The sequence below is a fragment of the Opisthorchis viverrini genome (genome assembly GCF_000715545.1).
Source record: "Opisthorchis viverrini unplaced genomic scaffold opera_v5_89, whole genome shotgun sequence".
Classification (NCBI taxonomy): domain Eukaryota; kingdom Metazoa; phylum Platyhelminthes; class Trematoda; order Opisthorchiida; family Opisthorchiidae; genus Opisthorchis; species Opisthorchis viverrini.
Window position 1 is genome coordinate 1,118,908 of NW_008751744.1, and position 16,980 is coordinate 1,135,887.

General features: G+C 45.7%; 1 protein-coding gene across 1 annotated transcript in view; it reads right to left on the reverse strand.

Moving 5' to 3' along the window:
* T265_13647 (hypothetical protein) overlaps positions 1-16,980 on the reverse strand; it is a gene marked incomplete at both ends in the record, with an annotated part of 58,984 nt that overhangs the window by 19,222 nt on the left and 22,782 nt on the right. Inside the window, 12 exons of the mRNA XM_009169868.1 lie at positions 1,334-1,399; positions 2,033-2,122; positions 4,992-5,325; positions 5,363-5,586; positions 5,672-5,776; positions 6,231-6,624; positions 6,711-6,922; positions 11,401-11,724; positions 12,714-13,083; positions 14,029-14,120; positions 14,211-14,348; positions 14,936-15,032. Of these exons, the coding sequence (XP_009168132.1) occupies positions 1,334-1,399; positions 2,033-2,122; positions 4,992-5,325; positions 5,363-5,586; positions 5,672-5,776; positions 6,231-6,624; positions 6,711-6,922; positions 11,401-11,724; positions 12,714-13,083; positions 14,029-14,120; positions 14,211-14,348; positions 14,936-15,032 (2,446 nt within the window). The remainder of the gene's footprint in view (positions 1-1,333; positions 1,400-2,032; positions 2,123-4,991; positions 5,326-5,362; positions 5,587-5,671; positions 5,777-6,230; positions 6,625-6,710; positions 6,923-11,400; positions 11,725-12,713; positions 13,084-14,028; positions 14,121-14,210; positions 14,349-14,935; positions 15,033-16,980) is intronic.

A 16,980-nucleotide genomic window follows, 5' to 3' on the forward strand; every position in this document is an offset into this window, starting at 1 on the left:
GGGGGGGGGGGTAAAAAAAAACTTTCAATTGTGGCACCCTTTCGGTGCCTAGCTGCCATGCCACCCGAAGGAAGCATGAGGGCTGGGATACTGCCAGGTTGCCCAAGCCTAGACAGGGGAAGTCGAGAGACAGAGGTCGGGTTCGAACCACGGACCTTTCGGTCAGTAAATTCGCGCTCTAACCACTTGGACTATCTCGCCACCGGGGGAGGGGGATTGTGTGACTATTCGCACTGTACGAGAAGCCCAACAACCAAGCGATCTCATTACAAAAAGAAACAGTAGGATGGATTTCAGTAGAATGAAAGCCCTGATTATGGATGCACTCTGTAGATGAAACACGCAGATCCTCAACCAAAAACTCGCTACCCGTTCGCCCCACTGATAACTCGAGAGTGCCAGGATGTATCGGATATGGTACCGGGACAGCAAGCATTGGAGTTTGCAAGTGATTAAAATAATCAGTCCAACAAGATCAGGATGTATCATACCATTTTAAAACATTCTTTCAAAGGGTACAAGCGCTCCCAACTTTAGATGGGTAAGGATAAACGTCTGTTAACAAGCTGTTGATAGCGTGACATTAGGACCCACGTCTCTATGCTCTCACCCTTACATTGTACTAGCAGCAGGTTGGAGGTGTGGCATTACATGATGACATGCTTGTTATTCTTATATTGGGATTCCTCGCCGCGCTTGGACAGAGGCAGATGCCTCGGGATGTTTGTGACAGGTTACAAAACCTACCAAACTGAAACTTCCATGGTCATTGTACGGCGGTAAACTGGTATACCGGCAGTGGCAATCGCCTCACAGGCATTATGGCTTGTTATGAGTTTCTGCATACGATTCTGATAGCAAAGTGTTCGAACAAACGGGGGAGGGAGTGAACCGTTTACAAAACACATCCAGGGCTTGGTTGTTGGTCTGTTCGCCGAGCTTGGCAGTTGGATTGCAAACGTTTCATCACCAATCGTCAGTGCAGTGGGTCTCAACCCGCTCAACCCTGAACTGACCATGTCACCTCGATTGGTGATGAAACGTTTGCAATCCAACTGCCAACCTCAGCGAACAGACCAACAACCAAGCAGCGCACCCGAGCAACCTACATTCCACAACATTGCCGGGGCTTTCTGCCCCATCCAACTCCGAGTGAAACGAAAGAAAAGAGTGGAACAGGGTTGAACTTGTCCTGTTCTCTAAACTGCATTTGTTTTGATGTGCAGCATAGTTAACTATGGCTCGTTAATTGGAATACCAAAGCAAACAGGTTTTCGTTTTTGCGTGCATTGATCTCCCTGATAAATATAAACCATTATGAAAGGGAGCTCACTTTTCGTTGCGGTTCCACGTACAGTAGGAGGTCATTGACGATTCCGACAATCATGTGATACTGTAACTGCAAGGTAAAAAAAATAAGAAAGCATACCATGATCATAGCCGAAAAATGTCTTCAAGAACCGGAAATCCTTCCTAGAGCGGTCATAGCACCCGAGATCCCGTAACCAATACCACACAAATCCGTAGTGACTTCACTCAACAGATGAGGGTCGCTACTATTATTGTACCTTGCGTTCCCATGAATGACACAGGACAAACAAAGGAAACAACAGACCGGAGTTTTGAATGTATCCTGCCAGACGATACTGATTGCAATTCGGAGGATCTCGCCCCCTTTAATCAAGGGACAAATTCTTCGCTAGCGAGTGTGTGGTGGTACGCAAGCTGATAGGACCTAATGCTGATACAGTGTGCTGTAAACGATCGGGCGAACCACCGTCGTTCAAAGCACCTGATTTTCAGGGTGCAAAGTTTGCTCGCTCACGAGGAAACCACATGATAAAAATTCCAGGATAACGTAACATGAAAAACGTGGAGATCGCCCTTTGAAAGAAATGATACAGGAAACCCAAGCCGATCAAAAACAGAACACCGATCCCAAAGTGGTGAGTATCTACACACAGATAAGATATAGGAAAAACTAGTGATCATGTTGAGTCTCACAGAAACCGTGGCGGTGGAAAGTACTTACCGAATTTGTGCATATATTCAAAGTGTGATGCAACAGCGTAACCGTATCAGCACCTTCCTGCGTCCGAACAACCTTCGTTTCGTCCAGTGGCTGTGGGGGGGCAGAACACCCGGTAAAGCGAATTCGGGAAAATTAGCAAAGTGGAACAAACTCTTACAAGCTAGGAAAGATGAATAAGACACGGTAAAGTTTTCGGCCCTCTAGAGCGACTACTTTCAGAAGAAGCAACTAGTAAGTGGACCGTTAAAAAAGCTTCCGCATTTTAGACCACTCTCTCGGCAGAATGGCAACTGCCATATTGACGGGGATTCGAAAAATTCGAGGTGCACAGTCGAAGGAAGCTCCATGAACACAACACACTTTGAGTGAAACTTTCGCACCCATTTTCGCACTTAATTGGCCAGAAGATTAACAGAGTGGCCGGTCCGAACCGCCCAATCGACTGAGTGCCGGTTACCAGCGGCGCGTCCAGAAGGCCTCTGAACAGCCACAGTGTTATCGTTACATAAATTAAAAATTCAATACATCCTGACCGCTTTTACTTGGTCTAGGCGTTTAGTAGACTCCGTGTACCTCTGGTGTTTATTCTGCTGAAAACACAGAACCCAGCTGAGGCATATTCGCTGTTTCTTGCGTCGCGTTTCGACGATGCATGCTCTGAGTGCTAACGACCTTAAATTGTCCTCCGTACATTTTCATGTTTACACACCACTGTTGAAGGATATTTGCCAAACCTCGCCGTTTCGGTCTAGCTACGACAGGTGGAAAATACGTGAGACCATCAACAGAAAGTCTACACCTGGGAATTGTACAACACCGTTTCTTATCGGTTACAATCCCGGGGCTTTCTGCCCCATCCAACTCCGAGTGAAACGAAAGAAAAGAGTGGAACAGGGTTGAACTTGTCCTGTTCTCTAAACTGCATTTGTTTTGATGTGCAGCATAGTTAACTATGGCTCGTTAATTGGAATACCAAAGCAAACAGGTTTTCGTTTTTGCGTGCATTGATCTCCCTGATAAATATAAACCATTATGAAAGGGAGCTCACTTTTCGTTGCGGTTCCACGTACAGTAGGAGGTCATTGACGATTCCGACAATCATGTGATACTGTAACTGCAAGGTAAAAAAAATAAGAAAGCATACCATGATCATAGCCGAAAAATGTCTTCAAGAACCGGAAATCCTTCCTAGAGCGGTCATAGCACCCGAGATCCCGTAACCAATACCACACAAATCCGTAGTGACTTCACTCAACAGATGAGGGTCGCTACTATTATTGTACCTTGCGTTCCCATGAATGACACAGGACAAACAAAGGAAACAACAGACCGGAGTTTTGAATGTATCCTGCCAGACGATACTGATTGCAATTCGGAGGATCTCGCCCCCTTTAATCAAGGGACAAATTCTTCGCTAGCGAGTGTGTGGTGGTACGCAAGCTGATAGGACCTAATGCTGATACAGTGTGCTGTAAACGATCGGGCGAACCACCGTCGTTCAAAGCACCTGATTTTCAGGGTGCAAAGTTTGCTCGCTCACGAGGAAACCACATGATAAAAATTCCAGGATAACGTAACATGAAAAACGTGGAGATCGCCCTTTGAAAGAAATGATACAGGAAACCCAAGCCGATCAAAAACAGAACACCGATCCCAAAGTGGTGAGTATCTACACACAGATAAGATATAGGAAAAACTAGTGATCATGTTGAGTCTCACAGAAACCGTGGCGGTGGAAAGTACTTACCGAATTTGTGCATATATTCAAAGTGTGATGCAACAGCGTAACCGTATCAGCACCTTCCTGCGTCCGAACAACCTTCGTTTCGTCCAGTGGCTGTGGGGGGGCAGAACACCCGGTAAAGCGAATTCGGGAAAATTAGCAAAGTGGAACAAACTCTTACAAGCTAGGAAAGATGAATAAGACACGGTAAAGTTTTCGGCCCTCTAGAGCGACTACTTTCAGAAGAAGCAACTAGTAAGTGGACCGTTAAAAAAGCTTCCGCATTTTAGACCACTCTCTCGGCAGAATGGCAACTGCCATATTGACGGGGATTCGAAAAATTCGAGGTGCACAGTCGAAGGAAGCTCCATGAACACAACACACTTTGAGTGAAACTTTCGCACCCATTTTCGCACTTAATTGGCCAGAAGATTAACAGAGTGGCCGGTCCGAACCGCCCAATCGACTGAGTGCCGGTTACCAGCGGCGCGTCCAGAAGGCCTCTGAACAGCCACAGTGTTATCGTTACATAAATTAAAAATTCAATACATCCTGACCGCTTTTACTTGGTCTAGGCGTTTAGTAGACTCCGTGTACCTCTGGTGTTTATTCTGCTGAAAACACAGAACCCAGCTGAGGCATATTCGCTGTTTCTTGCGTCGCGTTTCGACGATGCATGCTCTGAGTGCTAACGACCTTAAATTGTCCTCCGTACATTTTCATGTTTACACACCACTGTTGAAGGATATTTGCCAAACCTCGCCGTTTCGGTCTAGCTACGACAGGTGGAAAATACGTGAGACCATCAACAGAAAGTCTACACCTGGGAATTGTACAACACCGTTTCTTATCGGTTACAATCTAGCATGAGAATATCCAAAGAGAGGTCACCCACAGGCGAGATCAAATACTGAGTTTTCCTATGTTCGATTTTTGGGGAATGCTCTTTTAATCAAAGCATCGAGTGATATCTAACCGGACATTAATGAAACTGTAATCCGTTGAGAACGAATTGGAACCAAACATGCACTCAAGGAAACCACCTACTAAAAAACTAACCAGCAGCGTGAGAACCACCTATATTTTCACACAGGTACATACTTCACATATGGACTAACAGGCGGGATCCAAAAAAATGGCCACATCTAATGACGTCTGTCCATCACTGTGCGCTGGTTTCAATCCTGTCCAGCGTTCACACGCATGCGATGGTTATCAGAAGGGGATAGTACTCACCAGTGGCGGAATAAGATGAGCCGGAGGAAGGTTGGATGAGTCTGCCGGTTCATAATGCACATAGAAGATTTCACAGCAGCAGCGCGAGATCATACGTTGCAGTTGGATATACGGAGCATGATGAATTCTCGCCTCAGAAGCAGGCGCCGTATCCATTGCAGTGGCCCGAGGAGTTCCACCAACGACGACGCGTGCAGTGACGACTCCACCCACAGAATGACCACAGCCAACAACCTCAGGTCGTCCAGACAATTCGTCCTCGTCAGCGTTGACACTCACATGAGCCCAGTCGCCACGGCCGGGAGTGGGAGCCAGAGANAATGCCACGATCAACCTGAGAAAAGTATGTGCTGGGTACATATGCTCAACACAACATCATCATCCATCGCTCATCAGTATAGGATAACCGGAACGACACCGAACTCACCTGACCAACGGTTGCATAATACTGCATACATTCAAGGTGCCCTACAAGACTGGACTTGTTGAGAAGCTGTGCGTCTTTCCAAATCGGTGGGTGTGTCAGCGCGTCCAGTTTGGCCCGAGCCGCGGTCACCAAAATATAGCCGGCAAGATTGTCAGTTTTAAGTAGCAGCTGGTGGAATAATTAATGCCAGATTAAGCAAACGGAAAATAGTAACCTTAGCTCCGCGGACTGAATGACTAACGGAACAACCTACTTGACTATTCAGCAATTCAACGTGCCAATTCCGCGCGGTTACCAGACTTTCGGAACAAATAGTCAATCCATGGAGTTGATCCACGACATTAGTCTGTTTCGGTTCCTATGGATGAAAGACAAGAGGATAAGATAGAGAAATCAAAGCAAGAGCGTTCAGAATCATCATGAACAACATAGCGATTAAACGTTTTACCGACAGAATTCAAAAGATGCCCCCGATGTGAAATAAAATGCTTCGATTGATACGGAACCCGTCGTGTACATACAACACGCTACACATCTGATCACATGCTAACGTTTCTGAAATTCTTATCAGTTGTCTAACTCAAATACTGATTTGAAGTAATTCAACACCTAAATAACCACATGCGGTTTTCACCAGAAAAGTTCGCGACACAAATCTTTGCTGATTTGATTATACTTTGATCAAGTTGTTGAAGTGTTTCATGACCTTGGATTTCTAATTGTTCGTCCGAGGTTGCGAAACCAAGCTCACGGATGCAGATTGTCCTAATGGAACCATGATAGTTCCTACACATCAATAAGCCCGGACTTACCTCTTCACAGTAAGCGTAAAAACGAGCCGTGTCCACCTCTTCCAGCAACTGTGCGAGCATGGGTATTTGTTCGAGACCTCCAGAAAGACCAGTATGATTCGACTGAACACTGGTCTCACTTTGCGATGTCCACTGTATACGGGTGCCAGAAGTTGTAGATAGGTCCTCTCTGCTACTACCTTCGTTCGAAGTTCGACTATGCGTGCGAATCGGGCTCCCAGCATGGGTTCCTATGTCCATCCGGAGGTCACGTGGCGTATCAACCACATCAACGCCACCAACGAGTTCCTCCGAGTCGTTCGTGTGCAAGGATATATTAGTCGGATCAGCTCGTTGATCCGAATAATTTTGGGTAAACAAATCAGAAGCCGCCGAGGAAGTGGTTCCACGAAAGCTGATGAAAAAGAGAGTAAGTTAATGAAAGCTAGAGGTACAAACATCTAAATGACGCTAAACTAGTTTATAGCAACAGCGACTTACCCCAAGTTCAAAGCATTACTTGACCAGTTACGTGAAGAGGTTACTGGAATACCTTGACGTAGCTGGATAGCATGTGTGGCACGGGCTGAGAGATTACGCTTCAGGGATTGAGCATGCTGGTAGGTATCCATAAGGATGTACACCAGATTACGCGTATGTTCCGTCCAACGTAGTTTCAAGTCATTCACTACCAAACGATGTGTGGGTGTCAGCTACGAAAAGACAAACAGCAAACCGACAGCTGAGATGTATAACATGAAAAAACCTACAACAATCGCCAATTATATGAAGCCACTTGATGCTTCTGTACAGAAAGTTTCAAAAGTGGTCGAACTTTGTCGTAACGGTATTTTATCAGCTTAGTTCTCGGTCTGAGCCTCACAAACTAGCGTTCACGTCAAAAACAACCACCAAAGGTGTACAAGGCATACAATACTGGATCATGTTTGGTTGTTGGGTCCAGATTTCCGACTAATCAGATCTCGGCTTGATGCCGGACCGGCCAGCTTCCCGAATTCTCGGCTGTAGCAGCACCCGACTGCGAGCGATAAAGAGGGATCCGTGTGGAGTTCCGCCTAACAAACTTCGAAGTATTTTAGCAGATTGCAATTTTAGGGTTTTGCAGGATGGGTATTTTGTTCATAGCCACACCACTCTCGTTTGAACGGCCGTGTGCCTGTTCTGGCGTAAGTATTCGGGTGAGTCCACACCAAAGGAAGCCCTGGGACTCGAGTTTTGCTCTTATTAGAGCTCATCAGCAGTGCATATCCAATGGCCGTGCCGGGATTTGAACCCCGGACATCTGACATGCCAGGCGAGCGTGTAACTACACTACTACTCCACCAACGCACGTTGGACGCATCTGAATTATCACGTCTGAACAGGCGAACGTGTTCACACTTGAGCGTTGTGATTGGTGTACCCGACAACCCAGTAACTGCCCTGGTTGTGACGATCGATTGACCCGCCAGTCAGGACTTCCCAGTCAGGTAGCAGAGTAGGCGGATGGTTCGAACAGCCTTCTCCCAAAACGACATGCTTTATGGATGATCAAGACCATCCACCTTGAAAGAAAGAATTCCCTCTTGGAGGGTGCGTATATCAAGCCCGTCGTTTACCCGGTTTCGCGCACACATACGTGCACAGCACCATGCGAATTTCGTGTCAGCGGACTGATGTCACGATGAAAGCAAAATAATTGAAAATGCCAATAAATTCCAACCCAGTCTGACACTTTGTTGGACTCGCGCTACGACACAGACTACTGACATTTTGTTCATGTGAATCAATCCAAGTTCACAACCATTTCATGGTGATTTCTGTCGCCTGTTCGGTCCCCAAAATCATGAGGTGTTACATGTTTTGTAGTCAAATTCCTAACGAATTCAACCAACTGAGTGAACAAGGTCAGTCGATACCAAGTCAAACTGTCCACAGATTCACAGTAACCCTGGTCAGGACAATTGACCTGAGAATGTAAAGCTAACCAGGTAGCTACACAAATGTCCTAGGGTAGTTGCATAGGGTTGAAGGTCATTCTGAGGTTATTTAGCGGACGTCACTGAACGTTTTACCAAGTGATTACCATTAGAGAATATCGCGTGCGGTCCTATTGCTGTGGTATAACCACCAATATCGATATGGCGGAATAGCCCTACAAGATGGCCTCTGGAGAGGCGAGAATATAGTTAGAAGTTGTTTTCTAACAGCCGCTTGACGGAGCACAAGCGCATGTGTAGATGGACAGATTATTGTTTTGGAAAAAGTTGTCGGGAATAAGGTTTCAGTTCTCAGTAGAAAAGTGATATGAAAATCTGGCAATTTCGTTAGTCAAACGGAAAGGAAGATTGATCCGGAAGAGAGCGCCGAGACAATGGAAACACCACGAAAGACGAATTATTGAGTGGTCAAAGTAACGAAGGAGTTGCGAATTTTTAGTGTTTCGAAAATATCCATCAGTTCATTGAGAAGCTAGCTTTTGGGAAGAGGAAATTGTTTTAAAATACTCATCAGCTGGCCAATACATATTGCGATTGCATACAGAAAGATGGGAAACGGAAAATGCCAGTCGATCCGATACAATAGTCTAGGAACACATATGCACACTTAGCGGTCTTCAGCGTTTGATCTGAGGACCCGCGCGTTCTATCCGGACTACTAGGCATATTAAACTTGAGTGCCCTAGTCAGCAAGCTCCGTACGCTCATTCTGGTACCAGTTGCCTTAGTAATTGCCCAAGTGTGCATACCCGTACACCCTTGAAAGGGTAAAGGTATATTCACTTTCATTGGCTTGTTGGTGTCTACTGTGTGGTTCATGTCTACCAGATGGATGCTTCTGAGCGATACCGTTTGAGCCATTTTGAGCTAGCTAACGAAGGTGTTCTTCATATGTGCAGACAGAAAATATCCCTCGATGGCTTGGAACACCATTATCGACATGTTTTGCGTACCTTACAGGAAAGGTGAATTGAGGCAGTTACCATGCCGTTTCAGTGGTGCCCACCCTCAAATGTACTTTAACATAGAAAAGGAGAAAAGCGGGAACCTTCCGTTCCAAAAATGCTCGCCTGTTGTTTACCAAATGGATCAGTGCAACATACAGCATGTAAGAAGAATACCCGGGTCGCGCAAGCGACCAATGAAGCAACAATATAATCTCGTGGGAGGTCGAGATACCTTGGTAGTCAAGTTCTTACCGACCGTGGTTCGAACCCAACCTCAGCATCTAGACTGTTCCTGTCTGAGCTTGGGGAACTTGAAAGTAGCTCAGTTCTCACGCTTCATTCGACTGGAATGGTAGCTAAACCCCGAAAGGTTGTCAAAGCTGAACAATTATTTTTACCTAAATGTCTAGCTTCGAGAACTCGAGAGATCTGATAAAATGATATGTTGCTCATCCAGTGGACAAAAGTAAGGGGTACAGTTTTGGAAACTGGCTATCCAGAGGTTTATGGTCATGAGTATATTCTAAACAGTAGCAAAGAAAGGGCTGTTTCTTAGCTTGCCTTTCAAGGGGGATTCGGTTACCGAAGTATATGAGGGAAATTAAAACCATAAAAGGGGCACGTCCAATGCTTTCAGAAAAGATCGGTGACCATCGATCGATTTAATGCTGAGCTACGTCTCGCTGTTGACACGAAAGCTTCGTCAGGTCTAGTGACTAGGTTACAAGGTCGGTCGAGATTTAAGGCAAAAGGAGAACCAATCAGCTAAGTCAAATTAAATTTGCGTTAGGGTGGGTCATCAAGTGTTAAGACCTATGTGAATTTAGGTCCAGCCTAGAGTCTAGTACTTCCGGGTGGGTTCACGTGATGATCCCTCTTCAACATTGTCTGCACTTTTCGTCCGTCTGTGTGGATGAGCTAGTGCTACGATAGTTGTGTAAGGAGCGGTCAGTAAATTCGCGCTCTAACACTGCACCATCTCCCCCAGTTGGATAAGGAAAGGGGATTCTGTGACCGATTGGGTTCGGATTTCAATCCCCCCCCGTTTTTGCTAATTTTTTACGTTTTTTTGACAGTATTGACAACACACAGTCACGTGTCAACTCGGCTTATCTAAGACCGCTTTCCATATGCTCGCCAGCTGCACACCCTCGATTCTATTCAAGTTGTAATGCCTAGTAAATTCCACCTCCGCGGCAATCAGCTGTTGTGGTAGCAGTCGCCGTCTTGAAAACTTCCCCGTTCTCCAGATCTATTCTATGTTCTGTGTCTAACGAATCGCTGAGTCCTTGACCAGCGATTGGTGGTTTGCTTATCCTCCTTTTATGTCTGCCAATTCCGGTGTGCAGTTACCTGGAACTATATCCTAGGTAAACCTTAGTACAGTCGTTGCAGTTAAATTTATACAGATAGTCTATAGTCCTTTCAACCGGCAACGGCAAAACTAAACTGAGCGTAGCGTTGAATTGAGTTGTTTTGTTCGTTCAAAAGCCACCCCGTCACCTGTTTGAATAATTAAGATGAGCTGCTGGTGTTGATCTCATGCATGATAACCTATTTCTTTAGGTACGTTGGTGACGCATCCTTGAATGATCCGTCAACCTTCGTCCGTATCTGTGAACAACACCCGTTCAACTATCTTGAATTGGTACGGGATCATTCAGAAGCGCCATGGTCACCTATCTGGTAGACATGAGCCAGGCAGTTGCCTCCAAAACTGTACGGACATTTATACCGGAAATAGCTAAGTCAACTAACATCACAATGAGCGCAACCGGCGTATGCAAACAGACAAGGCTGGTCAGAGCACTCCAGCCCAATGGGCCTAGTAGCCCGAACAGAACGAGTCTATGACAGCTAAGTGAGTATATATTCTGCTGGACACTTTGATGAGATTTAGTGAGTTCTCGTCTCATTTTTAATATATAATCATAATATGTAGCTATTGAAAAACAGACGTTTGTCAACTTCAAAAGTATTCTTGCTTATGAGGGAGTGTCTAGCAAGGGAGCACGAAATATGACCAACTAGATGAATGAAAATAAACCTTTGATATCCCAGACAAGTATATCATCGAATCCACCATTGTCATTCGATTCATATTGCATATAAACGCAGTTGGTAATGCGACATTAATTGAGTGCACAAAGTCAATCAACCTTGAATGCATTAGGTTCCAAGGAAAGCCACATTCATAATCAGTAGACCATACAAAGATCGGATTAGTCCGTACACCTGACATACATTTTCGTGCGTAAGTTTCTCCCCTACATTCTGTGTTGAGTACTCAGCTTCAGAGGGTGCGTTCGACGGGGCTGCAGTGGAATTCGGTGATGACTGGAGCAAGTCCCCAGGATCGTCGAGGTTCCCGACGTTTGTGCTGGTTGCCCGCCGACCTGGAATGTGCACTCGAACTGACTGCTCCGGTGGAGGCGGTGAAGTCGATCCGACCTGATCATAGTGCAATAAAGGTACCATGAGAAAGTCCTCAGCCGTATCTGCAGCCGTCTGGTCCGTTTCAGTCTCCAGTGATGTGGCAAGACCCGTCTGGTTGAGTAAAGGATCTACCTAAAAGTGGGGGTGGGGATTTGAGCCCTGGTGCGGTTAATAACGACCCGAGCTGCAAATTCAACATAGTGCCAGTGGAATAAATCGACAGGTACACAGTTCGGTAGCCGATACATCATCTAAATTTGCAACGAGAATCCGTCCGATTATAAAAACGGGAATAAAACTACATCAGAAAGATTCAGTACCTAGGCTGAAGGATTTCCAAGAAGCCTAGTAATTGAAATGCACAAAGGTATGATATTAAAAATTTGGTAACTGGAGGTCTTCTGATGAAAAGTGGACTCGCGTTGAAACTGGATGCTCTCTAATTTGACCGAAGACAGTCTAGACTTCACAAGAGAGTAACTTCACACTATGGGGACCAATCACCGTAGCATTCCACCAAATAAGAACATCAAGGCCAGTGATAGGTATAATGGTCTTTTGATCGACTGCGCACTCAACTGTGCTTGATTGAAGAGGCTGTACAGACAGTGCAAGGGATCGTGTGCCGTTTGACCAGAAGCCAATACCACAGAGTACCCGAACGACGCACTGTCGAAGCAGTTTAGAACGTATGGATGTTCGTATACGAAACACAACCGTTGAGAATGAGTTCCTGGAATGAGAAAGCATTGCTTGGAACCCAGCTGTGTATTAACGTAAGGTTTGAGGTCGGTGCCACGAATAAACGGTACGTTAATTAAGCATGTGAACACCAATGCGTTTTACCAGTGCATTGCGTCAGTAATGATGATAGCGTTCAGCTGTAGCACCCTTCCGGTGCCTAGCTGCCATGCCACACGAGGGAAGCACGAGGGCTGGGATACTGCCAGGTGGCCCAAGCCTAGACAGGGGAAGTCGAGTGGCAGAGGTCGGGTTCGAACCACGGACCTTCCGGTCAGTAAATTCGCGCTCTAACCATTTGGGCCATCTCGCCCTGTGTGACCTCATCGGTTAGGAGCCCAAAGAAGGCAAAATTAAAATGTTCTTCATTAACAACTCACACGAATAGGTTTCGCACTTTTCAGAAGCAACTGCACCACCTGTCCAGGTAGGTTTGGGTTGTGCCTTAATCGAATTCGACTATCATGCACACTCGCCGACAGTCGTATCACGGACCAGCTGGCCATGGGACGCCGAATCAGACCGGAATGTTGAATTGGTCGCATGGGTGCGAACATGACGAACGGTTGGACCATCGCGCCCGAAGAAGTACCACGGATCAGGGGCACTTTGGTCTCCCCTTCCACAATGAACCGCGTCTCGGAACTTAGATGAACAGGACCGGTGGTGAGATGGACACCAGTGCGATTAGCGTAGGAAACCCAGTAAGCGACCTCCAAATGGGGCAAGTTGAAGGTGAATTCCATCAGCCTGTTGCGAACCAAAGAGGACAGAAGTAGCTTGGTTTGGGAAGAGAATTTTCACGGAATCACAAGCTACCAACCCGGGCTGTGTTTACGAAGTCTTTATAACTGATCCTAGTTTAGACCTGAAATGTACGCGTAAAGACTAGAACGAAGTAGCTACCAATGGAGAAAATGTTCCTATTGCATGCTCGAGAATACAACAGCAGTTTACTAGTGATATGAATTTGACTGACTTAATAGTCTCGAATAGACCAGTATGCCAGATCCCATTCAAACTATGATTATGAGGAACATCCATAGTTGCTATGGCAGAAATACTGGCGGTGTCAACATTTAATGAGGTTCACTACAGAAACACTGAGGATGCTTTAACCCATCTTACACCGTAAATCGGTTTGGCGGGTTCAAGTCAAACGGGAGATGTTAGAGTTGAGTACTACTCATGCTCACTAGTAACAGTACTTATCCAGTAGTTAACCAAGACTACCGGTGAAACGTTGGATACTACTGATGAAACACGCGAGTAGTGTGTGGTTTTCTCCGCTTCGCGTCTATTGAAAAGAGATTTATTACGGAATTTGAGGAATCGCTTTGTAGCATTCGTTTACGTTTGAGTAATAGTCAATGAGTATCCAGGGAAGTTCAGGAAGACCTGTTCAAGAAGGAAACGGTTACACAGTTTTTATAAACAAGATGCATATGAGAGTTTTGCTCCCCTGTCCAATAGTCTTTAACTGTTCAGTAGGTGTTTTCCAATAAATACCTCCTCAGTGAAGGCCTTCTTCCTTTCACCGGTAATACTTGAATTGCACGAGGTGAATAATATCACATATGACCAAAGTATCTGCCTGCTGAGACGTTCTGATCCACAGCCAGTGGTACAGAATAACGGGAGCTTCAGACGTACAGGCAACTATAGATAATTAAGTTCAAAGATGAATGAACTTACTGCAAGAGTCGACCAAACAGAGGCTTTCGCAAAGGCTGATAGCCAAACACTGATCCACGGCGAATTGGGCGCGCAACCTTGGTTAAACACATCTGTGGACGGAAGAAACCGAAAAACGATCAGAGTGAGCGCGGGTGAGTTATAAACGACGAATGTAAAGTTCGATCCGAGAGGAAACTTACTCGAAGCCTGTCAGCAAACTTCAAGATGCTCGTGTAGAACAAACACCAAGGTTTGCTAGCGGGCGAGGTGGGCGGATGAACTGAGCAGGTAATTCGCATTGAGAGACGGTTTGCACGAAAGTGACGATAAGAGTCGTGCTAGAATGGCAAGGAAAGGTGGACAAGTACATATATTGGGTTATATGCGAAATTTGTGTCCCCACGGTCTCTGTGTTAGTTTTCCGCACTTACACACACCCCCTGTTGGCGTCAGTCTCAGAACTTGTCTACCCAACTGATGTATAGTGTGTTTTGCACTGAGTGATACACCCGGGTCACAAAGATGTAAGCTCCATAGTGTACGACCGGTGTTTAGACAGAAGAGGTATCGTTCTGAGCTATCAGCACGTACAACCGATGAGCAATACTTTTCAAGTCAGGTGGTGAGATACATACTATGAAATCCGAGTTTAGGTGACGTGTGAACTGGTAGACCGCATCGCACAACAGGTACACCAAAAGCGGACTTACCATAGTTAGCCACCACATGGCCTGGTCGCATTCGCAGAATGCCACTGGTAAAACTTACACACACACACACACACACACACACACACAAATTTCATTCAAAAAACAACTGCTTATGATCTGCGGTAGCCCCGAAAGGTTAACCGTTAACAAACCCAGGCACCATTAAGCATACATTAGTTTCTTTCAGGATGAGAACTAAAATATTCATCACCTACATTTGTGATCCCCATTTCAGCAAGCCGGGCGGAGTTACACGGTTTCACCGCATGGTGATCCAAAGGGTCGTGAAGCGATAACCAATCCAGGAAAATGCTATATTTTGGAAAGAGAGGGGAAATAAATGCACAAATGTCGAAAAAACTGCACCTGTATCAATGACCAATAAAAAATTGCCGGAATTCCTCGTGACGAGAAGTGAATTCCGATCGTCTACAGTCAAAAAAAAGTTTAGCGCTTTAGCCAGGCCAACACCATATTGCGAGCAAGGCTACGTATAGTAGTCTCCCGGCGAACAAACACTTCGGGAATACGAAAGTTATACGCTCCGAAGGAGAAGCACATCGATTGGGGTCCCAAAAATTGATGTGAAGTGACGTCCATATTAAATTGACTACCTCGGAAAATGACATACTATATCCAGACTTTCGGATGACCCTAAAATTAACACATGAGGAAATGCTCCCTATGCATCTATATCGATTAACTCCATCGCTCACAGGAATGGCAAAGTTTCTAAGTAGAGCTAAGCGCAAATTACCCTTAACAAGTAGATCAAAAGGTTGATGGAAACTCAGAGACTGCGCCTACCTGATGAGCCCCAAGAAGGGCGAAACCGGTCGTGGGCTGTCGGAGAGTTTTCAGCAACCTTGTGAGTAGCTTCCTTTATGAAAATAGACTTGACAAGGTTTCGAAATAGTGGTAGCCTGGGTGTGTTAATTCTTTGTTGTTCACGCGACAGTTTGAATCTGTTCATCGATTATGATAATCAACTTGTAGGCTTACCCGAAGAAACACTACCCTTTCCACACCATATTGTCTTGTTGCAGTGGTCCTATGGAACACACTGGCTGAAGCTCAGTTCCTTACGACGCAACACGGTAAGAAGGTTAAAAGTCTCTATCCACAGCGCGAAAAATCGTATAACTGGGGTAGTTTGATTCTGCTTTTCTGAGATAGAAGTGTGAGCGAACTAAGAAACTTACCCCCATACCATGAAAACAACAATGCTACTCTCTCCTGATAACCGTCACTGGTGGTGCACTATTCAATAAGGTCGAAACACTCACGGTACTGTTTAAAAGGCGTTATACGCAGTAGCATCAAGACTAACCCCCCCCCCACGGGCCACACTCCCCACGCCCTGCGGTTAGCTCCATCCACTGCCTACTGGCGGTTACGCCAAAATTGTATCATTGGTCCTGGGAGTCATTCAAGAAAACATTAACAGTCTTTCTCTTAAGGGCCAAATGGTTGATCCAAGTACCACGAACAATGTCCATCATAAAACCCTATCATCTTGTGGATTGGGGCCTCGAGGTTATGAAACAACTCTGTTATATGGTCCAGGCAACGAGTAGTGGAGTCCGCCCACACAGCGTAGGAGCAAAACTCAAATTATCTCTTATCAACATGTTCTACATTGGTTTCAACACTGACAGTCTAACTAAAAAAACCATAAACTAAAAAAGCGCTTCTCACTCAAAAGAATCTTCCCAACTTAGCATTGTCTCATTTCTGCATTCAACTTCAGACCCGTCACCAAGCCGCCCCCTCTTAACTATACGCTACCTACTGAATGATGACGCATACTGTCTCTAAAACACGAATAAAAGGTTTGACAACACAGTTCCAACTGAATTTGTTTCCTCCACATTCACTCGTCAGATTTAAGCCAATCCAATATGACCGATCCGTTGTTTCAGTAATACGCGAATCGCGTTAAGTATGAGAACCGAAAATACTCCGTCAAATTTTCCCCACATCGTGCAGGTCGACCGCACGGATGACGAGCAGTCAACTCCGGGAGACCTGTAACTGGTTCATAAAATCAACCCTTATCCTAGTCAACTGCAGCATTCAGGGGGAGGGGGTTGAAGGTGACTTTCACCGATACCTCCGTCACGAAGTGACTGGACCTTACCGTGGTGTGACGGTTTGCGCACCTCAGCGATCCACTGAGCTATACTGGAGAGTGTCCCGCGACACTCACAGAGTCTCTCACACCAAGTTGATCAATGGTTAGAGGTCTGACGAACAAAGT